This window comes from Lepidothrix coronata, unplaced genomic scaffold (genome assembly GCF_001604755.1).
Source record: "Lepidothrix coronata isolate B3197 unplaced genomic scaffold, Lepidothrix_coronata-1.0 Scaffold21, whole genome shotgun sequence".
Classification (NCBI taxonomy): Eukaryota; Metazoa; Chordata; class Aves; order Passeriformes; family Pipridae; genus Lepidothrix; species Lepidothrix coronata.
Genome location: NW_016690201.1, coordinates 2,604,544 through 2,632,150, shown reverse-complemented (window position 1 = coordinate 2,632,150; position 27,607 = coordinate 2,604,544). Strand labels below are relative to the sequence as shown.

Sequence of the window (27,607 nt, the reverse complement as noted above, 5' to 3'; positions counted from 1 at the left end):
TGACACAGCATTATCACCCCAGTATAAATATAGCAGAGAAACTACAGCTACAGTCCTGCAGAAATCAGCTGCTCCAGTGGTTTCCACAGGCACTCAGCCAACCAAGCCTTGGAGTGTCAGTGCTGACAAGTATTCTGCTGCCCAAAGCCACGCACAGGACATCCACTGAAAAATCCTGTGCTCCAGGAAGTCTCTCTACGGAATATGCCCTGTGAAGGACAAAACCGGCTGCAGATTTATCTCCAGCCTACAAATAAAACATCGCAGGCCACAGACAGTACTGAAGCTCCCTGTTCCCTGCAATGGGACTATGGAAACAAGCCTTCCAAGGGAGGGACACTGGGTTTGTGAGAGGAAAACTGAAGCCTTCACTCCAACCCTCTCTCCCTCTTTCAACACTTTGCATGTTTCTACTCCTGTGTTACAGCAACACAAGGATTTGTGTAGCCACACTACCTAATCGCTTCAAAAAAATGACCTCATGGTAAAAAACCTTGGCCAAACAAGAATCCCTCCAAAAATTATTTTTCAGGCATATCAGTTTTCTTTGCCAGTTTTATTTTGTGGCTGAGAAAATCCTATTAGCACAGGAAGGTCAAAGGCAGGAGGGTGAAGTTCAACAGGAGGAACTGCAGAGCCCTGCCCCCAAGGAGGAACAGCCCCATTCACCAGGACATGCTGGAGGCCACCCAACTGGAAAGCAGCTTCCAGGAAAGGATCAAAGGGTCCTAGTGGGCACCACATTGAACATGAGCCAGTGATGTGCTGCAGAGAAGGCTACAAGTACCCTGGGCTGCATTAGGCAGAGCACTGGCAGCAGGTCAGGGAGCTGACTCTTCCCCTCCAGCCTCCAGTCCGCATTGGTGAGGCCACACTGGGAGCACTATGTCCAGTTCTAGGCTCCCCAGAGAGACATGGACACACTGGAGAGAGTCCAGCAAAGGCTCACAAAGATGGCAAAGAGACTGGAACATCTCTCCTACAAGGAAATGCTGGGAGAGTTGGGACTGTTCAGCAGAAAAGAAGGCTCCGGGGCATCTCATTAATGCACATAAACACCTGACAGGAGGGTGCAAAAAGGATGGAACCAGGCTCCTTCCAGTGGTGCCCAGTGGCAGGAACAGAGGCAGTGGGCCCAAAGTGAAACACAGGAACACACTGAACATCAGAAAACATTCTCTGACTATGAGGGTGACTGAGCACTGGCACAGGTTGTTCAGAGAGGTTCTGGAATCTCCATCCTTGGAGATACACGAAAACCATATGAGTACGGACCTGGGCAACCAGGTTTAGGCAGAAATGTTGGGCAGGATGATCTTTAGAGATGCCTTACAACCTCAACCATGCTCTGATTCTGTGACAACAGAGAGTCAAACTGCTTAAAGTTCTAGTAGCAATGGCACCCTATTTATTAAACTGTGATCTTAGGCTGCCCAAAGAACTGAACAAAGACAAGTTGAACAGTAAATGCGCAAATGAGATCTGGACTCTGCTGAAGTTACCAGCCTTACATGGGATAAGGGTTTCATAACAACCATTCACACACAGATAAGAAGGGCTGACTACACCTGCTTTGCCTACCGTGCTGTTCAGCAACTTCTGCTGTCTCAGTTGTTGTCTTCCCAGTGGAAGTATCACCTTCCTTTTTCTCCTCTAGGCCATCATGGTGTTCTCTCCCTTGCTTCAGAAGGGACTGCCAGACAGCCACGATACTGTTCATGTCTGGTAAAAGCTAAAAGCAAAAAAGGGGAAAATTCCAACAGCTCTCCTGCGTAAGACAAAGCTCCTGTGATAAAAATATATACAATCAACCAACATGAGGATTTGCTGCTCTTAACAAAGGTTAGAACTGATCTTGTGTACAATCAGGAAAAGATCTGAAATCAAACAGTGTACTTTCACTTCTGAAGAATATCAGTACTGGAAAGAATATGTTATTGAAATAGTTTCCTGTGAAAAATTTATGGTTGGTCCTTCTTCCTCATGGTATATTTTCAACTCAAGTGCTACCTTGTCTAGTAACTTCTGAGTACCTTGACTTGAACTAGGAGGAGAACTTCCTTCCTGCTCTTGGAATTCATCTGCAGCACTACAGATGTCAATGTCACAAATCTCTCACAACAAAATTTTATTTGCATTCCCATCAACCAACTGTGCTAGGAAATATAGGCTACTACCTCACCAGTTACCAACACCTTTTCATTCACAGCGTTCTCCTCCCCCAGGATACCATCTCCTGGCTCCCAGGCTGCAACCACATGGGGAGAAAATGCAGAGGAGAGCAGTTACCTGCCGACTGCAGAAGGACTCATGTTAGACCCCAGTTTTCTCTTTCCCTTGTACCTTGCTGATGGCTTCTCTGTACAGCTGCACAAACTCCTGCATCCCTGACAGGGTGTAGATTTCTGACCTTTGCCAGGTTTCCTCAGTCAAACAGTACTCAATGTTCTTCAAGGCTCTTCTCAGCACCATGGACACCAGTGACAGGATGCTGTGCTTCACTGCTGTGCTGGGTAACTGAAAGAAGGAAGTTGAATTAATGACATTTGAGTGATTCCTCTTATGCTTTGCATATGATCTGTACTTTGATTACGTGTTAAAATTTGTCAACAAATTATTTATTTCCTAAATCTTGGCTTGCAGGAAAGAATCCACAGGTTTTCAGATTTCCAGCCTAAACCACTAGTGAGCAGTGAAAGGCACCTAAAAGTAATATCAATGGTTTTAATTCATTTTCCAGTGCTTTCCCAAGCCAGATTTATGCTGGGACAGACAATACAAACTACATGTAATTAACCAACTTAAAAAACTTTTTGGATGATCATACACTTAAAACAGCATTAACTGAGACAGAAAAAAACACAGAAATACTATAGATGCTCTTACATTTAACCCTTGGGTGAACATTATTTTATTGCACACTGCAGGGACTGTTGTCACCATCACCATAGAAAGCAACCTGGGAAGAGGGATAAATTCTGAAGTCTTAAAAGAATTGGAGATCTCTGGTTGAGCCTCATAGATCTGAAATAAAAAAAAAAAAAAAACAAACCACAAAACTATTTAAGCCCCATTGACATAGCCCTGGAGATGACAGCTTCTGCTGGGAAGCATTTTACAGAAGGGTTTTGACTTGTCAAAAGTAAGGGCAACAATAAATGTCCATTTTTATGCAGAAATGCTACAGAGCATCCTCCAGACCCCTATACAACTACATGAAACTTCTGAATGTAACCTGCATCTCTGCTAAAGGCCACCACTTTTCAACAAACAGATTCCAGGTCCTGCTTGCCCATTTTAAGCTAAACAAAGAGTGAGGGGAACACCCAGGCAGGACTGAAGGTTCTTCCAGCTGAGCTTTAATGATGCATCTCAAAAAAAGTGTCATTGATGTGATGTTTCCCACTGCTTCTTATACCAATTCCTTCTTTCCCAGTTTAGTTGAATGTTTATACAGCTTCCTGCTCCGAGCATGGCTTTTTACCATCCTCCACACTCCTACCTTCTTGAGTAACTTCATATTGTCCATCCAAGCAGACTTCATTCTAGGAACAAAGGAATACTGGGTCTCCTTGAAGTATCTATTCAATAAATCTGGGCATACTTTGAGAACATTCACCATGAGATCAGCAACCATGTCATCTTCTGTTGCGGTTTTTAAACCAAGCAGAAAGTGCAGAAGTACCACATTTCCTCCCCTATTGAAGCAAAAAAAAAGTTTAAATAAGAAACCCTTATTTTAACACTTCCTATAGGATGTGAACTCTGCAGCTCCTCTAACTGTTAATTGACGGCAAGACCTCTCACACTCCTGGCATAATTTCTGAGTTTATGCTCAGAGAAGTAAGAACTGAATTTACCTCCGTGTTTTCTGCATGACAAATGGTAATCACTTTGAATTAATACCAGACATTTCAGAGCAGGTACGGTAACTAGTGAGGTCTCTCTTGTTCCTAGCACAAAATCCATGTACAATCCCACCTTGTCCAGTGACTTACTTGCCAGAAGTTCCAAGACTTGGATCATAGAACGTTATGCCATGTTTCAGAGAGCAGCAGAGGTCCATTAAAAAATTATGCACGAGTTCCCGTACCATCGTTTTTCCCACCTCTTCAGAACCTTGAGTCACCTACAAAAACCAAAAAGGAGTAAAAAAAGCATACAGGATTTGGTATCACAGCAGAAAACCTTCCATCAGTTTCATTCTACATTTTATGAAGCTCCTTTTACAGAAATCCTAAAAGACAGTTTGGCTTTTGTTCAGATTAAGAATAGAAACTTCAGGACTTGAAGGTCCCTTCCAAACCAAACCATTCTGTGATTACATTAATCTTCTACATCCAGCACAACTGAAGATCCCTATGAATAAGAAGACTCTTGACAACTGTGGCTAGGAAATCCCAAACCATATGACTTACAAAGACTGCATGGAATTGTAAGAACTTAAAATTATTTCAAAACTGAAATGCAGGCTTATGAATGGAGTCAGAGATTTGCACAGCTCCAAGAAGATACCTACTAGAAACAGATCTCCCCCAAAAGGGGTTTACTGGATATCAACACTGGAATGGCATAAACATCTGGTAATATAAGAGGGCAGACACAAAGGTGAAAAATCGGTAGACAAAACCCAGTGGAAGTCTGTAAGTCTGGCTGGCAACAATTCTGGAAGTTTAACTGTCATATCAGGGCAGTGTGTACAACGGGAATGAGGCCTGTGGAAAGAACACTGATCCCGATGTATTCTCCTACAGAGACACAGCTGTGTCCAGGAAAAGGAATGCAGTCCTTCTACCCAAGAAACCCATTTCTCCCAGGGTAACAGATCTGCACTACAGTCCTGGCAGTCAAGGAGGGGAAACAAACCCTCCTCCTCAAGCAGTGAAAAGCAAAAGAAATTTGGGGTTTCTTTTTCAGTAGCCTCAGCAGATCCCTCTTCTTGAGTTGCCATCATCAACCTTCATCAAGGTTCAGAGCAACTGGGAGCTGTTTCAAAACCTGTGGCCTGCAGGAAGGGGGAAAAACAAAAGGCAGCACAAAGACTAAGAGTAACAAGGAAATAAATGACCAGACCTCTAAATGTCCAGGACTGACATCAGTAATCCCATTCCACCGGTAAAGCGAAGCAATGTGGATCAACACTTCTGCAGTAAAAAAGCGAACCTTCTGGGTTTTGGTGATATTTTTATTTTGAACGACCTGAAAATGATGAGAAAAACTTAACAACTCTTCTATTTTTTGCAAGTTAACACAAAGTAATGGTAAACTAGCAACAGGCTTCATTCTTCTAATACACACACAGCTGGCTCTCCTCACGAGGGCTGACAAAAGGTTCTGGTTTTGCTTCTGCTTCTGTCAACACTTCTCTCACACTCCTATTCCACCTTGACTCTACACCAGCCTCTGCAAACCCTGCACATGCCAGACAGAACAGACTTTCAAGTTCAACTAACAAGCACAGAACACCTTTAGAATACTACACCCACAGACTAATATCATCCAAACGTGCTGGTAGAGATGGTAAAGCCTGCTGCAAATAAAGTTTGAATGAAAGAGAAAACACAGTGGAGGAAGTTCCCAAAAGTTCTTCTGCTGTGTTTTATTCTTGGCACTGTTTTAATTCTTATTTTCCTTGCTCAACTGAAGGAGTCATATAGTGTGTTGGGGCTCACCAATAATGTAACAGCACATGATGTATGATTCCCACACAGGAAAAGCTTCACTTAGAAAACAAAGCTGCATGGAGGTTTATTTTACATTTAAATGGTAGCTTTTTTATTCTCCCTTTTTTTCCCTGTTATTGCAATAGCAAAATGAAAGAACATTTTTCTCTTTAATTTGCCAGTTGTGAAAACCTGAGTATGAGGCAGGTTCTTATGGTTACACTCTAAATTTGAAACTATTTTTCCTTCATTTTCTCAACTGGCCATACAATAGCTTGTGCAACATTGTTACAGTAGTTCAAAATTGAGATTCAAAAATCATAGATACTGGAACTAAAAACATTTCTAAAAACATTTTTATAGAAATAAAATACATCTCAGGTGCAGTTGCCATTCCTACAGCAGCAACAAGCTGGTGCCTCACAGGGAAGAGGCAGGACCATGCTCAGAAGGTAAGTGACAGAGCACAGGAAAGGCAGCCATGACTAACCCAACTCTCACACCTTTCAGCAATTCCTGCTTTCCAGTTATCTGTCTCAACCTTGTTATAGCACAAAGGAATTTCTGTCTGCCATGAAAGAATCAAAAAAAACGCCATCAAAGGGAAGCATTTACCTTTCCAGCAGTACTTTCTGGCAGCAGGTGGAATGTACCCTCTCTTTTTCACAACAAATTCTCTGATTACAAGACTTCCCTTTTCCTCTACTCCACAAAGAAACACCTTTGACCAAACTTATCTCCCGTCATCCCAGCAGTAAGCAAGTCCAAAGACCACCTAACCAGGACCACAGGATGTGGCTCTAACAGAGCCCTGCAAGGCTGGCAGGGGAACGGTACCACACACCCTTCAACTGCAACCAGACAGCTCCTGGACAGTTCCTGTACTGATAGCACACAAAATCCTTTTTCTCCTGAAAAGACAAGTGTACATCATTACCTAGCTTAGAGCTAAAAAACCCACTCAGATCTAGCTGATCTCCCGACTTCGGCAGGAAACACACTAACTGAAGGACCAGTCTCACTGGCAGTTGCAACCCACAAAACCACGAGAATCTGTTGGGCACCACACACTGAAGATGAGCTGAAATTAGCATCCAAGCATAAGCTATTGCAATGACTTCCTTTAAAAGAAGGCACTGGAAAATCAGAACAAGCTTCAGTCCCAAAACAGTAATACGGCCACGCTACCAACCTGCCAAACTCCAACAAATATTATCAGTAACAGACACACTTACAAACTTGTAGCTGCAGAACAAAGACGTCTTAATAAAGAGCTGAACATTTTGTGAGAAATCACTGCAGAACTGTTTCCAGCAGCAAAGAAAACAGAAAACGTGAGACAACACAATTTTGAGGGTATATCATACCTTAGTTCTCAGTGTGGAGAGTAGAAGATTTACAGTAGAAACTCTATCTTCCTTTATTTCAGAGCGAAAAATACCTGGAATGAAATCTAAGACGACATTTCAAATATTAGGTGAAAACGTGAAAGCTCTTTTCATAAAAAATGCTTCAGGGAATTCGTATCCATTTCTCTTCAATGTCATATTATTTACCTTGCAGTCATATTTCAGGATGAACCAAAAGGCTGCAAGCAGAGTTCAGAAGGATGATGTGCCCATACCTATAGTGATGAGCAAAGGATGCTGCCAAACTTACTCTCATCCTAACTAGCTAATTTGCCAACTTGCTGATTAACACTTCTTGCTACAGCATCTGTCAACTTCAAATATATTTTTGGTCCCAAAGTGCTATGCAGTATTTAAATTTGAGTAAACTGCTATTTACTTGACTTGCAATTGTTTTCCTGAGTGATTCTCAAACATTTTGAGGTTCCATCTCCAACCACATGCATCATCCTTTGGCTGCCCTGTGCATCCCAAAGTTAGACACCTTCAGTTCCTAGAGAACTTGGGGCTCTTGCAGGGGAAGGAAAGCCAGCTGTGCTGACTGGGTCTAGGTATGCACTGCCATTCCCTGGCCTGAAAGAATGAACAACTGTCAGGGTAGCAGGAACAAAAGAAATAAATAATTATGACCAGTTCTCAATCTCTCAAGTAGGAGAAATTAACAGTAATGACTTAATGACATTTTTTAACAGTATTTTTAGACCCCTACTGAATTCTTTCATAACCTTACCTAGGGTCACAATTCACATGAGAAAGGAAACTGAAGTACACAGAGTCTTTAACACTATTTAAAAAATTTTTAATGCAACATATCCACTGTTACTGTCTTATGAGCAAGGCTGCAGGCCATGAAGCTTTTTTCTGCTTATTGACTCCATGACCTCAAAACATTTATTCTTTTTCATCTGTGTCACCACAGACTTCCTATTTTTGCAAAGTTTTAGCAGACAGCATATTGTTCTCAAGCAGAAGAGGCACTCATTAGAATACCAAAGAAGTTTAAAGTTTTTCAGGTAATAAGATTAAAAATATATATTTTTCACGTTATTAGTGCTAAGTGGTTCACATTTTTTATTAGATCACATCTATTATCCTCTATAAAAGACTCTGCCTTAAAAACACAAAAACAATAAGCAATTACAAAGTACCTTTTAATTCCAGCACCTGTGTCAAGACTGCATTGTCACCAGCAATTAAAAAGGAGAGAGCAAACTGAATATAGGCCATGCGGACATCAGTTCTCCCCTAGAAATACAAGATACTCTCAGCACAGAGATTGTACTTAACCACAAAAATAAATAATGCAACTGTTGATTATCCTGAGAAGTACTATAAACACATAAATTCAACAATTATAAACACAATAGCCATACACATACAATTATTTGCAATATATCCACAGTATATTTAGCTAGAAAGCTTCTTGCATTAGCAGATCGCTTTAACATAAGAAGGAAAGCGTACTATTTCATGGACTTTTCAATTCTCAATATGTAAGACAGGCCATAAATTAATAGAAAAATCATATATGAACAGTAGTTTCATGCCAAACCTCGCACACACTGCATCACTGAGCACCCTCACTTCTGCACCACTCGGTCAGTTCTCAAAAAGCCCTTAAGTAAAGGGGCTGATATGTTATAAAACTACAAATTCAGGCACAGTGGAAGCCTTTGTCTATAAAAGCATACAAACACAGAGTACCTGAAGGGTTTGGGTTGGCAGGGAACTTAGAGATCCTCTCATTCCACCCCCTGCCATGGCCAGGGAGACCTTCCACTAGACCACGTTGCTCCAAGCCCTGTCCAACTTGGCCTTGAACACTTCCAGAAATGGGGCAGCCACAGCTTCTCTGGGCAACCAGGGCTTCACAATTCTCACAGGAAAGGATTCCTCCCTAATATCTAATTTAAATCTACTCTCTTTCAATTAAAAATAGGTACCTGTCACCCTATCACTACATTCCATGACAGAGTCTCTCCCTGATTTATCATTTTTCTAAACTTAACGTGCAAAATTAAGTTGCATGTAAAATTGTCTGAAAGCAGGTACTGAGTAGGTAAAACGTAATGTGGCAGGGACTCATGAAAGGGTTGAAAGAAGAAATGAGTGAATGATGAAAAGAGTGAAAGAAATAAGATTTTGCTGTAAGGTTTGGGCCTGATATTTTTATAGTAAAAACTCACCTCCAACAGCCAGTTGTGACATAATTTCACTGAAGACCATGCACAAGTTAAGACTTTTAATCTGGTTTTGGACACTTTTTGCCTCATACATTACTTGCATATCTAATAAGCTTGTGCTCAAAAGACCAAACCCAAGCATTTAAAAGTAAGGTGTGGAGGTACTCCTGCAGATAACTTCTGCAGTAAGGTCAAAAACCATGGAATCTCATAGTCCCAAAATTATAAAAGGTGGTTGCAGGAAAAAGAGATGTGTTTGGGTTTTTTCCTTTCTACTTGATTGCTTATATAAAAACACTCTGATTTGTCACCACAGATGGCACAAAAACTGAACACACATGTACACATTCACTCTAGAAGTCACCTTAATATCCAGAAAATAATACTAGATTTATTATACACTTATATTTGGAATGACACATAAATGTTCTTCTTCTAAAACACTGGTTTGGGTCAATCCTGACTATTTTTAGCAAATGGAGAGGAAACAAAAAATAGTTTCCTCTGAAAAAAGAAAAGTAACTTTTTCTACTCACTTGCATATTCTCCTTAAGGACTTCCAGCAAGAGATTATTTAAAACTCTTGCCTATATTTTCAAAAGCAGTTCCTCTGTGCTAGTACTGGGCATTATCCTATGGCACACAGCATCTTAATTTACCTTATTAGATCTTTTTTTCAGCAGTCCAGGCAGATATTTGTTATTGAAATCAAAGTGGCTATACACATCCCTTGCTGAATCCGGGCCCTGGGCCACCATTGCCGACAGCAGCGTGAGGCACCCTCGGCTCAGCCTGAAAAAAAATGCAGAGGAAAATCTGCAGGTTATTTCCAGGATGATGAAATCAAGAGATTAAAACAGAAGAGAAGTTAAACCAACCAAAATCAATTTTTTTGGGCAGCGATAATGGCAACCAGGAAGGAGGGGAGAGGAAAGAAGGAAGAAGGGAATGCCTATTTACATTCTTTCCAAAAATTAAGCTATAATCTGAGGTGGATATTCCCTCTATAAAGTAGGTTAAAAGGAAGAAAGTACCAAAATTAAAAACTTGAAGATGTCCGTGCTCATTGCAGGGGAGTTGGACTAGATGACGCTTAAAGGTCCTTCCATGAACTCCCAAACTCACAGGAGTCTGCAATTTATTTCAGTGGGAATGACCAGGCCACTGGGTACAAGCCTGCAGACCTCCATCACTTGAACAGCCACAACCCATAAAGGGGTTTGGAATCTGTCCATCATTTTTCTGTCATGGACAATCAGTAGAAAAGCCACACGACTAAAACAGAGATCCCATCTAGACATACCACCACAAAATATTAAATCCATCTGCACATCAAAGAGGTAGCACAGAAAATGCAGAGCATATTTCATTAAGAAATCTGCACCCTCCTCTGTGCAGGTTCTAGGATTGTTCCAGAAGCTGGAACCTTTAAATGCTTAATGAGAAGAGCAGATCTTGCATAGCTTCAAAATTTATTTACAGTACACCTATCCACCCATATTTCAGGTTCTATGTACAGCTAAAACGCTGCAATGAGATCAAATGAGCGGTGCAGGAAGCTGTGTCTGTGAATTGGAAATCAGAGAATGCTTTTCCAATTCTGGCCTGCCCAAAGACCAAAAGATAAGTCCTTGGCCTTGGACAAGCCATTTGCAGTCTCTACTCTTTTCTCTCCCTTCCCCTTCCTCCCAGGTTTGTACTAAAACGTCTCTGACACTCAGAACTTCTTCTGCCCTGCCCACTGGGCATGAGAAATTGTTGTTTAGACTGAAAGAGATTACACAGGAATACTTCAAATGACCTAAGATGACTTCAGATTTAACAGACAGGAAAAGTTACAGAGTAAAAGCCAGTCTGAAAGAAAAAAAAATCTATTATAAACATGGAAATCTGACTCCAAAAACATAGGAAAATAAACCACTCATTAGCAGCTCTTTTTGCCGTCACAAGACAGACTGTTCAGCCTCTGTGAACCACAAGAAAGCCTGTTCCCCTCAGGATGTTTCACCCCACAAACCAAGTAGCATTAAAATAAAAGGACTCAGGATGGCCACGTCTACCTGCTTCAGCTTTCACTAGGACAGGTCCAACCAACGAAAACTTTAGCCTCAGGGAAGTATCCTATAGCATCAGACTGTGTTGTATCAGAGCTTCACCTTGCAAAGACTTCCACAGGCAATTACTTTATGACACGTGGAACAGGATCATTAAATAAAGGTGGGTGACTAGCAGTAAGTCAGCTGAATTTTGCAACATCTTGTACATATGTGCAAGATCCAGACAGTCCCTCAGGGTCAATAAACAGAGATTCTCCACAACAGCACTGAGAAGACTTACCTGTGATTTTCAGAATACAAAGCAGCATAGACCAGTTTCATGTATGAATGAATCAACTTTTTGACAATGTTCATTCCCACAACAGAAAAATGGGAGAGGTCACTGGCTGTCCTCAGTAAAATGGCTTCTAGAGCTTGAAAGATTAACAGCATCTGCAGGATAAAGAAGTATGTTAATATCTGCCAATATCAGGTATGACTTGAAATTATTATCTGAGCAAACATTAATAACCACCATTAATAAAAAGAGTAATTGCACTGCATGAGGAAAGCTTCCACATATGAAGGTGACATTAACTTCTGAATTCTCTTCCAAATTTAGAATTCCTCTTTGAAAAGACTAGTTCTGAGAACACAAAGCTTCGAGGAACCAATGTTTTAAGAGACAACTGCCAGGAAGTGCACAACAGAGCGATGAAACATGCTGGAGAAAACCATCCGAGATGCTCCAGTCTTGCAACTAACTCCTTCTAGAAGAATTCAGAGTCCACACAGCATTGTGACTGTGCTGACTACATACATTAGCCCTGATTAGCAAAAGGATCTTGAGGAAAGTGTGTCACTGAACATGACACAGGTTGTCATTACACAGACAAAAATAATAATTTAGGGCAAAGACTGACAACTGATGGTTAAAAAGAACACCAACTCTATGCTGTAAACAGATTTAAGTTAGCAATGCTGCCCCAGCATTCACAGTGAAGAGAGTTATTTGACTCTTTGTTTATTTGCCATATTCTGATGAGGAAAAATTGTGTCCAGCTGAGAGGAGAAAAATGAGGTCAACTTTACCAGTGGCTTTCTAGAAATACTGATGTATCAGGGAGATGTCTAGATGTCTGAAAACAATTACTTTCGCTGGACTACTTTTGTTATGCTTTCTTAACTGCTTCTATTGATCCTCTTATTTCACAAAAGGTCTTTTGATAACGTTTAAAGAACCTCAACAGCTTGATTTGGACAAGACTATTTGGTTGTGCATATCATTAAATCCAGGAACAACTTGGAACTGAAAATGGTATTTCCCACTTGATAAGTGCTTCTGCCACTGTGACTTTCAGAAAAAAGCCAAACCAAAACCATACTAAACTATAAGGGCTTTATTTACACCACAAAGCATTTATCCACAGAACCACAGAATATCCTGAGCTTGAAAAGACCCACAAGGATCATCCAGTCTAACCCCTGGCCCTGCACAGGACACCCCAACAGTCCCACTCTGTCTCCCGAGAGCGTTGTCCAAACGCTCCTTGATCTCTGGGCAGGTTTGGGGCCGTGACCACTGCCCGGGGGACCTTCTCTTGGTTCCTCTCCAGGGTGGGACGCAGCTGCCAGCCACCAAACTGCAACACCCCCCCCGCCCAGCTTACTTCGCTTTCAGGTCTCCTTTCTCCGTCCAGAAGCTTGAATATCTCAGCGCATTCCATGGAGATTTTCACGTATCCCTCCACGACATCGTACACCTCGGCCGACGGCAGCGTCTTGGCCACGGACACGAAGGTCTCCAGCCCTGCAGAGCCGGAGCGTCACCCGGGGAGCCACCACCACGCGTGGGACCCGCTCTGGGCCGGCACATGTCCGCGGCACCCCCACCGTCACCACCGCCACCGCCACCGCCGTCACTGCCATCCCCGCCAGCTCCCTCTGGCACCGCAGCAGCCCCGGCGAGCCGCTCCCGCCCGCCTTCCCCCGCCCGGGCAGACCCCGCTCACCGCTGGCGGCGGCCGCGGGGTCCCGCAGCAGCGCCTTGAAGCGGGCACCATTGAACTCATCGTCCCGCGGGTCACAGGCGCGCTTGGCCGCAGGCGGACCGGCCACGGGCTGCCCGCTCCGCTTCCCCGCCATGCGGTCCCCGAGCCCGGCCAGTGCCGCCCCGGAACCGCCGCCGGCCCGCAGGAAGGGGCGGGCGGAGCGCTGGCCGGGGGCGGGGCGGGCCGGGGGCGGTGCGGGCCGCGCTGTCCCGCCCTCAGGCGGAGCGGACCGGCGGGTGTTGCAGCCCGGCGCTGCTGAGCCCCTCTGAGCGGGGACTGTCAGAACAGTCAGTGCCCGAGGTGGCAAAAAGAGTTAAAAATAGTTATCGTGGAGTGGTCTGGGTTGGGAGGGACCTTAAAGCTCATCCAGTTCCACCCCCCTGCCGTGGGCAGGGACGCCTTCCACTAGACCAGGTTGTTCCGAGTAATCATGGCTAGGCTTCGCGAACGAAGATTTGGGAAGGCTCCGTCCACGTTTGTTACAAGCACGCTGGTGGCTTATGAGGCCAATACGAGATAGACACGTCCGGTTGCAAAAGGCACAGCAGAAAGACTCCTTAGGTGTCACGATTCTTTCTGCGTTGTCTTTTCTCCTCGAGAGTGATCCTGCGTGCGTTCTCAAAGGAAACGGCAGCATTATAGATGGTGTGTCTCCAGGCCTCCCGATTGGAGGCCAGAGTAGACCAGTTATGTAGATCAATATTTTTTTTTGTTCCGAGTAAAATACTGTAAAAAAACCACCGTGATCCAGAAGAGGGCAACATTCGCAGACGCTCTAAGGTTTAGGAGTAACAAATGCTTTCATGTTGATGGAGGATGCTGCGATATTTTGAGAACAGGTGGTGGAGTATGAAGGAGATGTTAGAGGGCACTAAAGGGTTAAATAAAAGGAGTACGTGAGACTGGAGGGAAAAAAAGGAAATGCGAAAATATGAATTGCTAGATATTAGGTAAAAGGGCCTTTTAAAAGTAACTTAGTAGAATATGGCTAGAAAGCTGTGAGGTACATCATGCTGTGCCAGTAATTCCTATTGCCAGAAATACTTAAATTCAATACATTCAAACTATTTTTCTGCTTGTTAAGATGGCAGTGCCATCTTTGGAATTCACCAATTCACGTAAAGGCATGGAATGTTCAGTTCTTCCATATAACATTATTGATGGGTTCTTCATGATAAGAATCCTTCGTTTCAACCTTACAGTTTTCTTGAAACTTAATTGAAGGTAAGCAGATATACAAGCACATTTGCAATTCCAAAAATTGGGAGGCATATAATCTGGAAAGTATATAACATTTTCAGGAGGGAGTTTCTTTGGTTTTGAGGAGATTAAAAGGAACACTGGAGCTCATAGAACTGAAAAAAACCCCCTTGATTTAGCATAGCTTTTCAAAGGCTTGAAGTAGCCATATCGAGATTTTCAAGGTAAAAGTCCTAGCTGTCAGACTCACAAACCTGATAGCTACCATCACACCATCTTTCATAGGAGATGTACTATAAAAAAATACTGCAAAAAGCTTGTGAAAATTATTTTAGTTTCAACTTGAAGCTCAATTATTCTCTCCCCTCACTGCCTCAGTAGCTGTTAGAGGCTTTAATTAGGATGGGGAGGGTTGGTTTCACTGTTGGTTTTACTTCAAGACAGGTTACTTACATGTTCTGCTGTTGTGCATTTGGAAACCTATATCCTTTTCTTTCTCTTTTTCTATTGTATCTATGACAATTTTCCTCCTCCAAGTCTGTTTTTCGGCAAGCTGCATTCGTGGAGACCAAGACTGAGACATCAGTCTCAGACAAAGTTCATCTGCTCTATTGTGCCTACATGTTCAACAGATGTAAGCAGTGGATGAGTCAAGTAGTAACTCCTGAGGTGCCCAGTTTTCAGTAAATTGAAGTATACTTCTGTGATTCTTGCCAGATGAACATATAATCATATTCATTTCTGAAATACTACCAGTTTTCCATGCCTTTGCGTACCTAACTTGAGAGACCTTGAGTCCTGACTTTTTCAAGGCTCCTGGACAAGCCACCACTTTTTCAGTGCTTTGACATTGATTCTGTGGCTTTAAAAAGCTGCTGTCTTAAATGTCAAGCACACAATCATTAGTCATTTTGGAAAATCTTAGCTTTAATACATATTCAAGGGGAAACAGTGACAACAACCAGTCAAAGGCAGGCTCATAAATCCATAATAAGGCACTTAAACAAACAGACTGATTTCCAAGATTGTGGTCCACTCAGCAACTCTGTCCTAATGTCCTTCCTAAGCTGAGAAGCAAGACACAAAGCCTTTTTGGGTAAGAGTCATATCAGGAAGTGATGAGAGATTCCTTTAAGAGGGCACGAGCAACAAAGCCAGGACTTTTTTCTTGGTGTATTTCTTCTTCCGCCACCTTAGGTCTTGTTTTCTCTTGTTTCCAGAGGTAAGCTCTGTGAGATGGGACATGCCTCTTACTTCGTGTCTATACAAGTGCCAGGTGCACTGCTAGAAAAATAATCTGTGTACAGGAGAAGTGCCAGCACAACTGGCAGCGTTCGGGAGGATGAGGAGCAGGGACCTTTGTGCTGTGTGTGGTGAGGAAACTGGAGTGAGATTTCATTCAGAATGAAACATGAGGAGATTGGTTTTAAAAGCTTCATGGGTTACATCTTACTTCTTTTTTGTGAAGTGGTTGGGGTCTCTATGACGTCAGTGTTAGTTTGGCCAAGAAGCAGCTCATGGCCACAAAACTCAGTACTTGTTAGCTAACTTTGCTCTCTCTGAAGCAAGTCAAAAAATGGCAGAAAACAGCAAATATTTCCCCTCCTTCTAAACTTGCTGATTGAAGTACTGTACTCTGTATTCACTCAAACTTCTACTTGGATGCATGAGAATGTTTCCTCACTGTGGCTTACAGAATTGGTCCTCTCAAGTTCAAATTACTGCACACTTGAACATCTTGTTAGAACTTAAAATCTGTAGCACCCTGTGAGAACTTACAGCATCCAAAACCCATTTAGAATTAGAAAAAATACGAGAGGCCTCTCTACCACTATTTTCATTCTTGTATCCATAGAAATAGAGCTTGAATTGTGAAAAATGTGCTATGTTATTTTAAATAATTGCTATTTAGTGATTATTGTAAAGCATGTGCTTTGTTTTAACTGGTCTGACGCTGATTTCCATAGAAACAGAGCAGTTTCAACTGTCCTGTAGATTCTGTCTGTGTCAGAATGCTGGAATATAAAATGTTTAAAAATGTGGGAAAATCCTGTGATTCTGTACTTAGATTTTATTTTTTTGTTTACCCACAAAAGCCAAAGAGAAGATTAGTGAGCTTCTTGCAAACTTTATTCTGGGAGAAGAGAATGAGAGTTACTTATGTCATCTCCCCCAAAAAATATTGGAGAGAAAAGGAGAAGAAAAAGCAGTAGGAGGTATAATGGGGAGAAGTATATATATGTATGTGTGTGTGTGTGTAAAAGTATTTCTTTGATTATATAATTCTGACAACTTTTGTTACTGTGCTATAGATCTTGTGATTTTTTTTCACTAATAGAAAATTTTAGTCCAACTAACTCTAACTTTTATTATTTCACATTGTTTACTTCCTAACTGACAGCACTCATTTTATTGGAATTTCCATACACTAAGCCATGATATGAGTTTCAAATTGGAAGTTTGGCTGAAGTTCAGGGAAAAATGAATAGTATGGGGCGGGGGGAATTAAGTGCTCAGATTTTGGCTTTGCTCTTGCAAAGCTTTCATGCAACAAACACAATTCCTGCATTTTTGACACTGTGAAATGGTTTCTTTTCGGCCCAAGTTCAAAAGAGAGAAACTGTGTGAAGCAGACGTGTTATCTAGCCTGGATTCTAACTTAAGGACTTTCATATGATTTTTTTCTTTGGGGGAAAAAAAAAAAAAACGGAATCTAACTCCTGTTGCTAATGAAGAAATGCCAAGGCTGAGAGATTCTACATGCTGAACATGTCTGGATTAGTTATATTGTCTTCCAACTACTGAGCACTGCCAGCTTGTAAAGGTGCTTTCAAGGCTATGGCAGAAAGACACATTCTGCACATCAGGATAAATACTTTCTCCCTTCCTGCGTTGTGTTTTACATGGCCATCTCTAAGTTTACTATTTAAGCACTACCCATAGCAGGGAATAGCAGGAATTACTAAAAATATTACAGACTTTAGGTTAATGTTGAATAGCAAAGTAGCCCCCATTCAGAGGGAGATATATATGTATAGATATAAATACATATACACATACATATATATATATATATATATATATATAAATGTCAATGCCATTTTACTGAAAGCTTCAATTCCTGTCAGCCACAGTGTCCATAAGTTGCTTTCCTCCACAGGAAGGCTTCCCTAAAAGGCAGATATCTACACACAGGAGCACTCAACTGCCTCTTGTGTTGTTATTCAACCCTCACTGCTTCACCTCCCTGGAGGTTACCTACATTTTGAACCTCTCCCAATTCAATCATTCCTCTTGGAAACTGCCTTTGCCTTTGGGTTATACCTGCACAGTGCCAAAAGCATACCAGGCTCATTCCTGCACCATGGGATGGTCCCTTCCTTATAGCACCACTGGACTAGAAGAAGCAATTCACTGGGAAGAGAAGATTCACATGTTTTCATTAGGCAACAGTTCTGATGGATCTAAAGCCTTTCAAGCAGGAGTACAGGATATTTCCCAGTGATTTTTGATGTTTTATATATTCTTCTGCATTGATTGTGTACTTTTCACAGATCCATTGTGTACTCAGAGTCACTCACAGTGGACTGAGTTGACATCTACATTCCAGAGATTAATGAGCAATTCTGAGAACCTGAAATTATGGTAGACATGAAGTTATGGCAAGTAGGAAGTTGAGGTAGACAGATAAGTTCACCCTAATCATCTAAACACCTTTCTAGAATCTCCAGGTATGGCCCCCCAATGCTTTCTTCGGTGGGGTAAAAATCTGTGCTAGTTATTCCCCTGGCGTTCATTTCTGCCTTTGATGGGACTGACCTGAGACAGCAAGCACAGGAAGCGTCAGGTTGAATGACCAGGTATGAAAAGACCAAGGGGCAACATGAGAGGAGTAGCTGGAGGCTCCTGCAAGTCTCCTTCCAATACTACAGTTGGAAGGCAGAGGGTAACGGGTTCAGTTCAGAGGTAAACACTGTCCTTATCTGAAGCAGCCAGGAGGAAAAGCCTCACCTGGCAGAGCTACTGTTCCCTCTTCCCATCTGTGTTTGCAGTTGCAGATGCTTCAGAGCCGTTTTATGCCGTTATTTTCGCACCTTTGATCCCATTTATCTGAGTTCAGTAAAGCTTGATGGAATGTCCCTGACCTCAGACAGGTTCATGTGAAACCTGGTTTGCTTTTATCTGCCCAAGGAAGCATAACTGTGTTACCCAGTTGTTTTTCTGTGTGTGAAGAGGTAGAGGGTGAGGAACAAAAGTGGATTCAGATTCAAACATGAAGATCAAGTTGGTCAAAGTTCGGTGTAACCTCCAGAAAGAGGTGCCAGTTTGGAAATTCAAATCTGGATGTGATCCAACTTCAGTTGGAACAGGAGGAGAGGAACAGATTTAACAGAATTAGTTTGGTTCCATCATCTCTCACCCACTCACTCATTTTTTTTGTTGTTTTTTTTTTTTTCAGGAGAAAGGTGTGTGAACATGCATGGCAGGATGTAAACAGCTGGGTGTTCTTGTCTACTAGTTTTATACCCCACCACAGCCCCAGGGCAGAGGATGCTTTCATGACCCATTTCCAGTGCTGGTTCTAGGCTCCCCTTTCCGAGGGCAGCTCTTACAGGAACTGGGAAATGAGTGTCCTGATTTATTCCCTTTAGTCTCTCATACCTTTAAAAGGAGCTCCAAATTATATTTGAAGGTGGCTTAGCAGGTTGTCATGACAATTTGTTTGAACTTCCCACTGGTTTACTTTTCACTCTCACAAAAGATTTCAGGGAACAACTTGAACTCTCTCAAAGTAATTTCAAGATGTTTTCTCACTTTGCAGTGAAAACTTTAAGCCAAGCCTACACACTTAGAAGTCAGCTACGCTGAACAACTCAAGTCCTAAAGCTACTGGCTAAGGTGGTGTCAGGCAACAACGTGAGGAAACTGAGAAAGGGGAAGTTCTTTTGCAACATGGAAGAGGCAGTGGCTGTTTGCTCACTGAAATCCCTCGTCCAGAGATCCTGCAAGGCATAGTTATCAGCCGGGTTCCCCCGGAGACAGGTGAGCCAAGGTGTAAGGGCGGGAGTTGGGCTGGAACAGCAAACCTGGCAGGGTCTGGCATGAGGGGAGACGAGGTCTGAAGCACGGAAGGTGCGCTGCGGGACACAGGGAGTGACGGGGAGCACCTTGCACCTGTCTTGGGAAAAATACAAGCAGGGAAATATCACGAGTCGGGCTGTGTGTGTAAATCTGTGACAGTCGTCCAGCCATTGCCGACCACGAATGGGGGGGGGAGAGAAGGCGAAATAGAGCCGCTGGGCCAGGAGGGAGGCGCCGGGACCGCGAACTGCCCGGAGAGGGGTGGGGAGAGCCGGGAGAGGGCGGGCGAGGTGCCCCGGGTCTGAGTCAGCCCGGCCGCACGATGCGCGCCCAGGGCAGTGCCAGGCGCGGCACCGCCGGGATCCCGCGTCCCTTCCCCGCCGCCCCCGCGTCCCGGCCGGACCTGCTCCCGCGGGCAGGGCCGCTCCGCCCTCGCCATCCTCCTCCTCCTCCTCCTCCTTCTCCTCCTCCTCCCGCGGGTCGGGGCAGCCCCGAGGGCGCCCGGCGGGCCGGGGGGGCCGCGCCGCCAGCCAGGACCGGCCCCCGCCATGTGAGTCTGCGGGGCTGCCCCCCCGCCCCGCGCCGCCCGCTCCCGCACCATGAGGTACGGGGGTGCGGGGCAGCTGCCACGCCGCGCTCAGGTAGAGCCCGGGCGGCTCCTCCGCCTCCTCTCCTGCCTGGTCCTCGTGTGCGGCGCGGAGGTCGCGGCGCTCGCCGACTTCTCAGGTACGGGGCGGGCACCGACCGGCGGCTGCGGGGGCTGCGGGGCGCCGAGGGGCTGGGCGGGGGCCGGGCACCCCCGGGCAGGGGGCTGGCAGGGGCTGCCAGCCTCCCGCATGCACCGAGGCGTCCCGCCGTACCCCACCATCCCGGACAGGGGCCGCTGGATCCCGCGCTCCCCGCCCGGAGCGGCGCCAGGAGCTGCGTATTCCCGGCGGGCTCCGTGCTCCGTATTCCTTCTCTCGGGCCGTGTCCCGGGCCTGCACCCCGGGGAGAGTGTGGGTCGGATGTGCTGTGAAGGAGGGCAGGGTGCAGGAGAGGGTTAAGGGCTTCCAGGGGGTCCAGGTGGGAAGGGACGCGGGGAGCTAAGCTTTCGCTGCGCCGTGGGAACGCTGCGCGTGGATCGGCCAGGGCCTGACGAAAAGTGCGTGGAAGTCCCTGGAAAGGTTCCCACTTTCTCCTGGAGACTTGAAGTCGGGCCCTGAGGGAGCCGTCCTGAACTCCGATAGCGAACGAGTGCTGCACTTCTCTCTGCTGGGGGAGAAGCCTCGTAGCGCCACGATGAGAGGAGTCCCTTGCCAGGGAGTAGAGGCACCAGTTGTCACCCAGAAATCCCAGCCGTGACCCCTGCGAGGCTGCTGCATCAGTGCAAATTGAAATGACTGCAGAAACTGGGAAAATTTATTCCCACTGGGACAAAGAAGCAATCTCTGTTTTTTGTTTGACAAAACCGCACTCTTGTACCTTTCCTAGTGCTCCAGGCCATCCCACTGCTGTTAGAAAGTTATTTAGAAGAGCTGTTTCTCTCCTTTCTATATGTCACAGTGAACACAGCATATTCCTGGAAGTTGGAAGCTTAAGGAACTCCCTCTCGAGCAGAAAGCAAATCTTACCCTTAGTGAAAAGAGCAGAACTTTCCAAAAGCCAGTTGAGTGCACTGGAAAAAAGTTAGTATATATTTAACAACCAAAATTTGTTGTTGTGCATATTAATGTAGTTCGTGTTATTACAGTTCAAAATGCTGGTGAGGGTTCTGTAAAAACTATTTTCTCAGCAATAGGAAAATACAGTTTGTCATTTTATTATTGTGTCCAGCACCATAAGCCTGAACATTTCTAAGCAAGCAGCCACTGAATATAAAGACCAGAGTTACATCCTTGATAAGTTACATTTCTTGTATTAGATTCCTTTCACATGTAAAAGGCTTTTAAATTCTTACTGTCTCATTCTTTGGTGTTTTTCTTTGCTGATTTGTAGATGTTAGTTTTGGAAGCACATGGTGGTTCTCCACAAGAACATAAAATAAATGTTCAAATTCTCCCTTTCAAATAGCTGCTGAGTTAAAAAATATCCCTTTATCTAGGACAGTTCCCCTCACAAAAGTCCATTCACTTTTCAAATGAAGTTATTTAGATAAGGTTATCCAAGATACATTTCAGAAGTACAGCTGTATTCAGTATTCATTGTGCACTGAACTTTCCAAATAGGTAGAATGACCAGAGAAAAAAACTCTGGCTCACCCCAGAGAGATGTCATGCAGACATTTCAGCAAATAAGATATAGTAAAGAAAATCAGATTCCAGAATTCTTTCCAGACTGGTAAGTTCCCAGGCCTGAACACATTCTGCTCACATTTTACTTTTAACATGGAGATCTAACCCAGAATGACAGAAAAGATCAAAATGTTACTGGAACTTTTTTTAAAAAAGGTATCCAGAGCATATGGAGAAGTTTTTAGCTGCTTCAAAAGGAGGTGCTGTGGACCAGGAGCTGCCAGAGGTGAGATGACACCCTGCAGTGCCATCCCCAAGCTGTTTAATGCCTTTTAAAGAATTACAAGCTGTGTAACAGCAGCTTCAAGATGAGCTTCTGGAGTTGATTTTGTTTATTTGCTCCCTCCTGTGGCAGGAACAGCGACATGATTTTCCTAAACTCTGTTGAATGTACATGGACACAAATCTGCCCTGTTTAAAGAACAGAGCCTTGCACCTGGGCAGTATCCTGAGGGATGAGGAGTGGGAAGCTTCTCTTACTGTAACTAACCACCTGCACTTTTCCTGTCCTAGAAAGGGCCAGGTCTAACCCTGCCCTTCCAAGGCCAAAGCTTCCAGGAGGCAGGTTACAAGTTTCCACCGGCAGCCCATGTCAGAGCAAAAGGAACAGTGACCTGCTCCTTCAGTGTGTTCTGTGGGATTGGATCTGATCTTGGGAATTTAGTAGTGCACAGAGAATTGGAAGGCCAGTTGCTTCACCTTTTCCTCCTTTTCACAGACTTTAGGCTTTCATACTCAAATTACCAGCTACACACTTCTTTTGGGTCATTGCATTTTCTGCTTTGTGTGTTTTCAGCATCAGGTCTCTCCCCCAGCAGCCCAAACTGCGTTCCCCTCTCCCCCTCTCTCCACCCCAGCTTTCCAGAATCCCTTCCCAGACTGCTGCCTGCTTCCAACACCTGTATGTGTCATCTCTGTTGTTCTCTTTATGCAAGTGTTAAATTGTGCCAGCAGTTCTAACCTGCCCAGAGCCTGTTTGTTAGTCACCAGAGCCAGCTGCTTGCTTGGAACAACCCAGAGATGCTCCCTCTTGGGATCTGTTCAATGTTCTGGAAAGGGGATCAGAGAACAGTGTATGTCAATACTGAAGGGTTGTTATTATTACAGGGTTTTTTATGTTTGACTTGTATTTGTGGTCTGTATCTCTTCCAGGATGTAGAGCAATGTGTTCTCGTTCTCATCTGTCCAGCTTTTAACTATGAAAAAAAATTTCTTGGTGGATTTTTTTTTTAAAGAGACATTTCTTCATGGTGCAATAATATTTTGTGATCAGTATGTGAATTAGTATTTTCTAGGGAAGATAAGTGTTCTAAAACAAGACAGCAGCAGCAGTTCAAAATCCAGCCCTGTGAGAATGACTCAGTAGTTTCTCCTTCTAATGGCAGGAAATATTGAAAGTACTATTGATGCACACCATACCTAAAGATCTGCATAATCTATGATTCTTTAGCAGTTTGGTGGCAGCAATTAACAAATTTAAAAGTCGGACTTGATGATCTTGCAGGTTTTTTCCAACCCTTATGATTCTATATTTATTAATTCAATTGGTTACTGAAAGTGGAGATGTGCTCTGAGGTCTGCAGTCCTCTATGTGATTAATTTTTAAATGTGGAGTCCAAGCATTTGTGCCCAAATTTGAAACTGAAGGCTGAAGGTTTGGAAGAAGAGATGTAATTCGCAGTTCTTTCCTTAGATCTTCATGCATATTGGTGTGATCCTACACCTAGAGAATTCTCTTCCCCTCATGCGTGCTCTTCAAAACAGATCTTTTCACCAAAATATTTATTTATTTTCCTGCTTGACCAAGCTCTGTCTTCCCATTGCTTTTCTCAGTGATCACTTGCAGCTTTCACATTTCAGATCAGGTCCCAGTCCAGGAGGCTGAAGACTGCTGTGAATTTTGCTAGTTCTCCAGTCTCTGGGAACTAAAATTCTGAATACTCTGGGCTCCCAGGAGACTGTCACAGGAGTCATTTTTCAAGAAATCAAGGCATCATGACAGCCATTTCCTCACAACTCTTTTATGTTCAAGGACTGATTCCCAAAATAGGCAAAAATAAGGAGCTGGCAAAACCAGGAAACTTATATACTGTACTTCTACTTCACTTACATCTGTGTCCTGGTGCTCTAGAAAGTCCAGCTGCTGAGGGAGAGGGGGTTTGGCTGGGGTCGGTGGCATTTTGAGTGTCTTCCCAACAGCAGGAATCAGTGCTCTCTCTCTCTCTCATCCCCTGCCCTCCCTGCTGGCAGAGGGAAGAGGCCTTGGCTCTCTGTCCTGTCACTGCTCCTTCTCCCACCTTTTCCCCATCTGCTGCCAAAGTGAACTGACCTCTTATCCATCTGGGAACACGCTCCTTCTCCCTGGCAACACTGAGGAACCCCCATTCCCCTTTTTTGATGCCACTTCCTTGTCTTTCTTTTCTCCATGCTCCTTTAAGGTCAGGCTCAGGCTTGACCTGGCCTCCTTCACTCACTCACCACTCAATCTCCCTTTCCTTACCTGAGTCCCAGCCAGGTTTTCTGGGCAGCTTTCAAGAAATGTGGCTGTAACTGAAGATCAAAAATGAAGTAACTGTGTGATTGCATAACTGGGCTGAAGAGTGACTTTCTGGATGTGAACAGAAAAAGCGCCACTGCTTAGGCAGAACTTTTTAATCTCTATCCACTGGTGTCAACTTTTCTGTCTTTTCTTCCAGAACAGTTCACACAGAATTGGGCATCAGTTTAACTCCATAAACTTGATCTTCTGACCCAACCATAGAAAACAAATGGATCTAATGAAAAAGCAAACCAGTTCACCCAAGAAACAAAATCTGATTCTGTGACCTTTCTGCATTAAAAGTTTCCATTAAGTTTTGTGGCTTTCACCCATACCAGATTTGCCCCCAGGCAAAAGGAAAGCAAACAAATGCCTCTAACAAATGCTTTGTTTGTAGTAAGGTGGCAGGATCAATCAGGACCAACCACAATGATGCAGAGGTTTTCTTGCTGGTTTTGTGTTGGTCAGATAAAATCCTATATAAATTTTCTTGAGTCCATTCTGTTGACTCACTGTGGCAATTGGAGCATGTCCTTCAACCAGGATATTTAAAGAAGTGCTAAAAGGAGTGATGCAATGATGCATCTTCTTAATACTGCCTTGTAAAAGTCAGGCAAAAGTGTTGGTTGCTTTTTTAAAGGAAAACATTTCATTTTAGAAACATGTTTCATTTCAGTAATATGGCAGTTAAACCTCAAAGTCTGGTTTAAAGCATTTCCTAGTGGAGTGGGTTTGGATCTGGGATTTGTTCTGTGAAACAAAGGTGTATGTCAGAAGTGAGATTTTAGTTGAGGTCATGGTGCTAAGATCCAAAGTTTTGCTTCTGTCCCTGCAGATCTCACTGCTTTCCTGAGGAAGTGTAACTTATGAAGTCACATTTTAGTTGTGCTAATATTTTTTTGTTAAATCCACTGATGAGATTTAATTATCCAAAAGCTTTGGTCCTGTTAAGTTCCTACACATTTTGTGAGTCTAAGCAGCTGGGCCTTACTTCCATCCCTAAGGAAGGATATTGCTTCAGAAGCTCTCCTAAAATGAGTTTTAGTGTGGTGCTCCTGCCCCTACAACAGATGTTGGGAAATTTAGATGTGACACAAACCTATGGGAAACTTGAGTTCCTGAGCTTCACTGCTCAGGGACCAACATGTTTGGGTCTGTCATTCAGATTCTCACACCTTTGGGGCAGTTCTCCCTGTGCAGATTGCTGGCACCTGACATATCATATGCCATTTTATTTCAAAATGAATAGGAGGGACTAGTTCCCCCCTGCCTTCCTACTCCATCTGCTGCTGATACCCTTCCCAGTGAGACAGAGCTTCCAAACAGTCTCAGCTTTATTAGAGAAAGGGGTTACAGACTTGTTCCAAATAAATACTCAGCTTTTGTTGGAAGTGTCCCCAGACAGAGAAGGCACTGTCTGACCAGTCACCACTTATCAGAATTCTGTCATCTGCCAGCCATAATCTACAATTAAAATTGAAATATTTTGATATATTACCAAACACAGAGAAAATAGTGTTTTAAGGGAGCTGAAGAGCAGGAGGAGGCGTGGTTGCGCCTTATGTGTTCAGCATTGGTGAGTCATTTCATCTGAATTACTAGGCATTTTAGGAGTTTTGCTTCAAAGGCCTATTGTGTGGCTTCTGGCAACAAATTAAATACCAGTGAGGTTTGACTCTTAATTTAGAATTAATTTTTAAAAATCACTCATGATATAACGTCTAGTTGAAAGCCTATGGCCACTGGAAGGATTCCCACAGGTTTCACTGGGCTTTTGATGAGGGTCTCAACCCACAAATATTTGTTTCTTTTTCTTCATAGTGTTTAATCTGGGAAGACAAGCATTATTTTTTCAGAATAATTTTGCCATTTTTGACTCTTCTTCAGGCTGAAAGTGAGTTGGGGTCAAAGAAATGTTGTTATAAAGAAAATCATCAGGTGATGGGAGTGCACTGGGGTGCATTTTTGCTTTTCTAGCTTGGACTCGCTGTACTGTAAAGCCATCATAGCACTGCAGATCCGTGAGCCGCCAGATTTCTGATTTTTTGAGTGTCAAATATAAATGAGAATACAAGAAACGCAGAGTTTGAGTCTGAGTTCTGTTTGCAAAACAAAACCTGCATTTTGTTTTCTGAGCTGGCAATGAAAAGCTCCCCTCGGCCTTCTTGGGGAACTTGAACATGGAGGTTCACGTTCATAAATCCAAGTTTTCAGAGAAATACTTTCCGCTAGTCCCTGAGGTTCTCCTACTTGCAGTCTTTGGGAATATTATAACTTCTCTGTCTCTTGGGCATAATGATTCTCTCATTCTGTCTACAGAAGCAGTTGCCCACTGAGCCTTTCTCTTGTTACTTCTTGTTAATGGCACTAGAAGAGGTTACTGTCTCCAGCCAAAAGAAGGAATTTTGGCAAGGGCAGAAAAGAGCCTCACAGTCTCCCTTAATAGCATTGTCCCTCTTGGTCAGCATCTTTAGATAGGAGGGAGAAAATCTTCCTTTTCTACTGTAGTTCCATATTAGGTCCCAGGACAAGCGTTTGCCCCTCTGGATTCATGGAATAACTGACCATAGTGTGGAGTTTACTACAGACCCAAATCTTTGGAAATCCAGAGAGACAAAAGGGAAAAAGAAATAAAAAGTAAGTGAGAAAAGTTTAGAAGTGCATAGGAATCTCTCCAATTTCCTTAGAAAGCCATTGGGATACAACAACAGTAAGCATAGCTCCTAGGAGACAGCTCAAGGGAACATGAAAGTGTACATCTGAAGGAAAGAGAAGGCTTGTGGAAGGGTCTGAGAGGCTGAGAATGGGCATGTGGACTGCGAGTGCAGGATTCATGGGTTTTCCCACTCCACGGAAGTTTAATTCACATAACTGCATGTCTGAGCTGAGTGGCACAGAGAGGAAGAGGTTGTGTGGTTCCTGGAGAAACAATGATCAAAAAGTTCCACAAGGTCTATTCTTTCTGTAGGACGTTTTCGTTTCGTTTTTCCAGACAGAGCTCATGGCTTGGTTCCTTGTCTGTGCTGCTGCTCACTGACTAAACCTTGTTCAAACTAGACCTTGAACATGTTCTTATGCTGAATTATCTTCTGGTTACCTGATCCTTTCTCTGGCCTAAGTGGAACCAAGCTCTTGCTTAATTTGACCCTCAGATTTGATCGACAACGAGAG

The 27,607-nt window shown here is 43.6% G+C and overlaps 2 protein-coding genes across 4 annotated transcripts in view; one reads left to right on the top strand and one right to left on the bottom strand.

Moving 5' to 3' along the window:
- The window catches only part of URB1 (URB1 ribosome biogenesis 1 homolog (S. cerevisiae)), a 41,481-nt gene extending 28,045 nt beyond the window's left edge, over positions 1–13,436 (bottom strand). The window contains exons 1-12 of the mRNA XM_017807896.1: positions 13,304–13,436; positions 12,962–13,101; positions 11,593–11,744; positions 9,915–10,047; positions 8,221–8,317; positions 7,031–7,116; positions 5,074–5,199; positions 3,999–4,129; positions 3,503–3,698; positions 2,887–3,024; positions 2,344–2,517; positions 1,582–1,732 (exon numbers count right to left, since the gene is read on the bottom strand). Of these exons, the coding sequence (XP_017663385.1) occupies positions 1,582–1,732; positions 2,344–2,517; positions 2,887–3,024; positions 3,503–3,698; positions 3,999–4,129; positions 5,074–5,199; positions 7,031–7,116; positions 8,221–8,317; positions 9,915–10,047; positions 11,593–11,744; positions 12,962–13,101; positions 13,304–13,436 (1,657 nt within the window). The remainder of the gene's footprint in view (positions 1–1,581; positions 1,733–2,343; positions 2,518–2,886; positions 3,025–3,502; positions 3,699–3,998; positions 4,130–5,073; positions 5,200–7,030; positions 7,117–8,220; positions 8,318–9,914; positions 10,048–11,592; positions 11,745–12,961; positions 13,102–13,303) is intronic.
- Positions 13,437–19,483: 6,047 nt separating this feature from the next.
- The window catches only part of EVA1C (eva-1 homolog C), a 31,863-nt gene continuing 23,739 nt past the window's right edge, over positions 19,484–27,607 (top strand). The window contains exon 1 of one of the 3 annotated variants that reach the window (XM_017807945.1): positions 19,484–19,585. Coding sequence is in view for 1 of the 3 variants with exons in the window: in XM_017807944.1 (XP_017663433.1) it covers positions 20,224–20,350 (127 nt within the window). In the remaining 2 variants the exon portion in view is untranslated. Of the gene's footprint in view, positions 19,586–20,223; positions 20,351–27,607 lie in introns of those variants that run through there. The other 2 variants (XM_017807944.1, XM_017807943.1) reach the window with 2 other exon arrangements.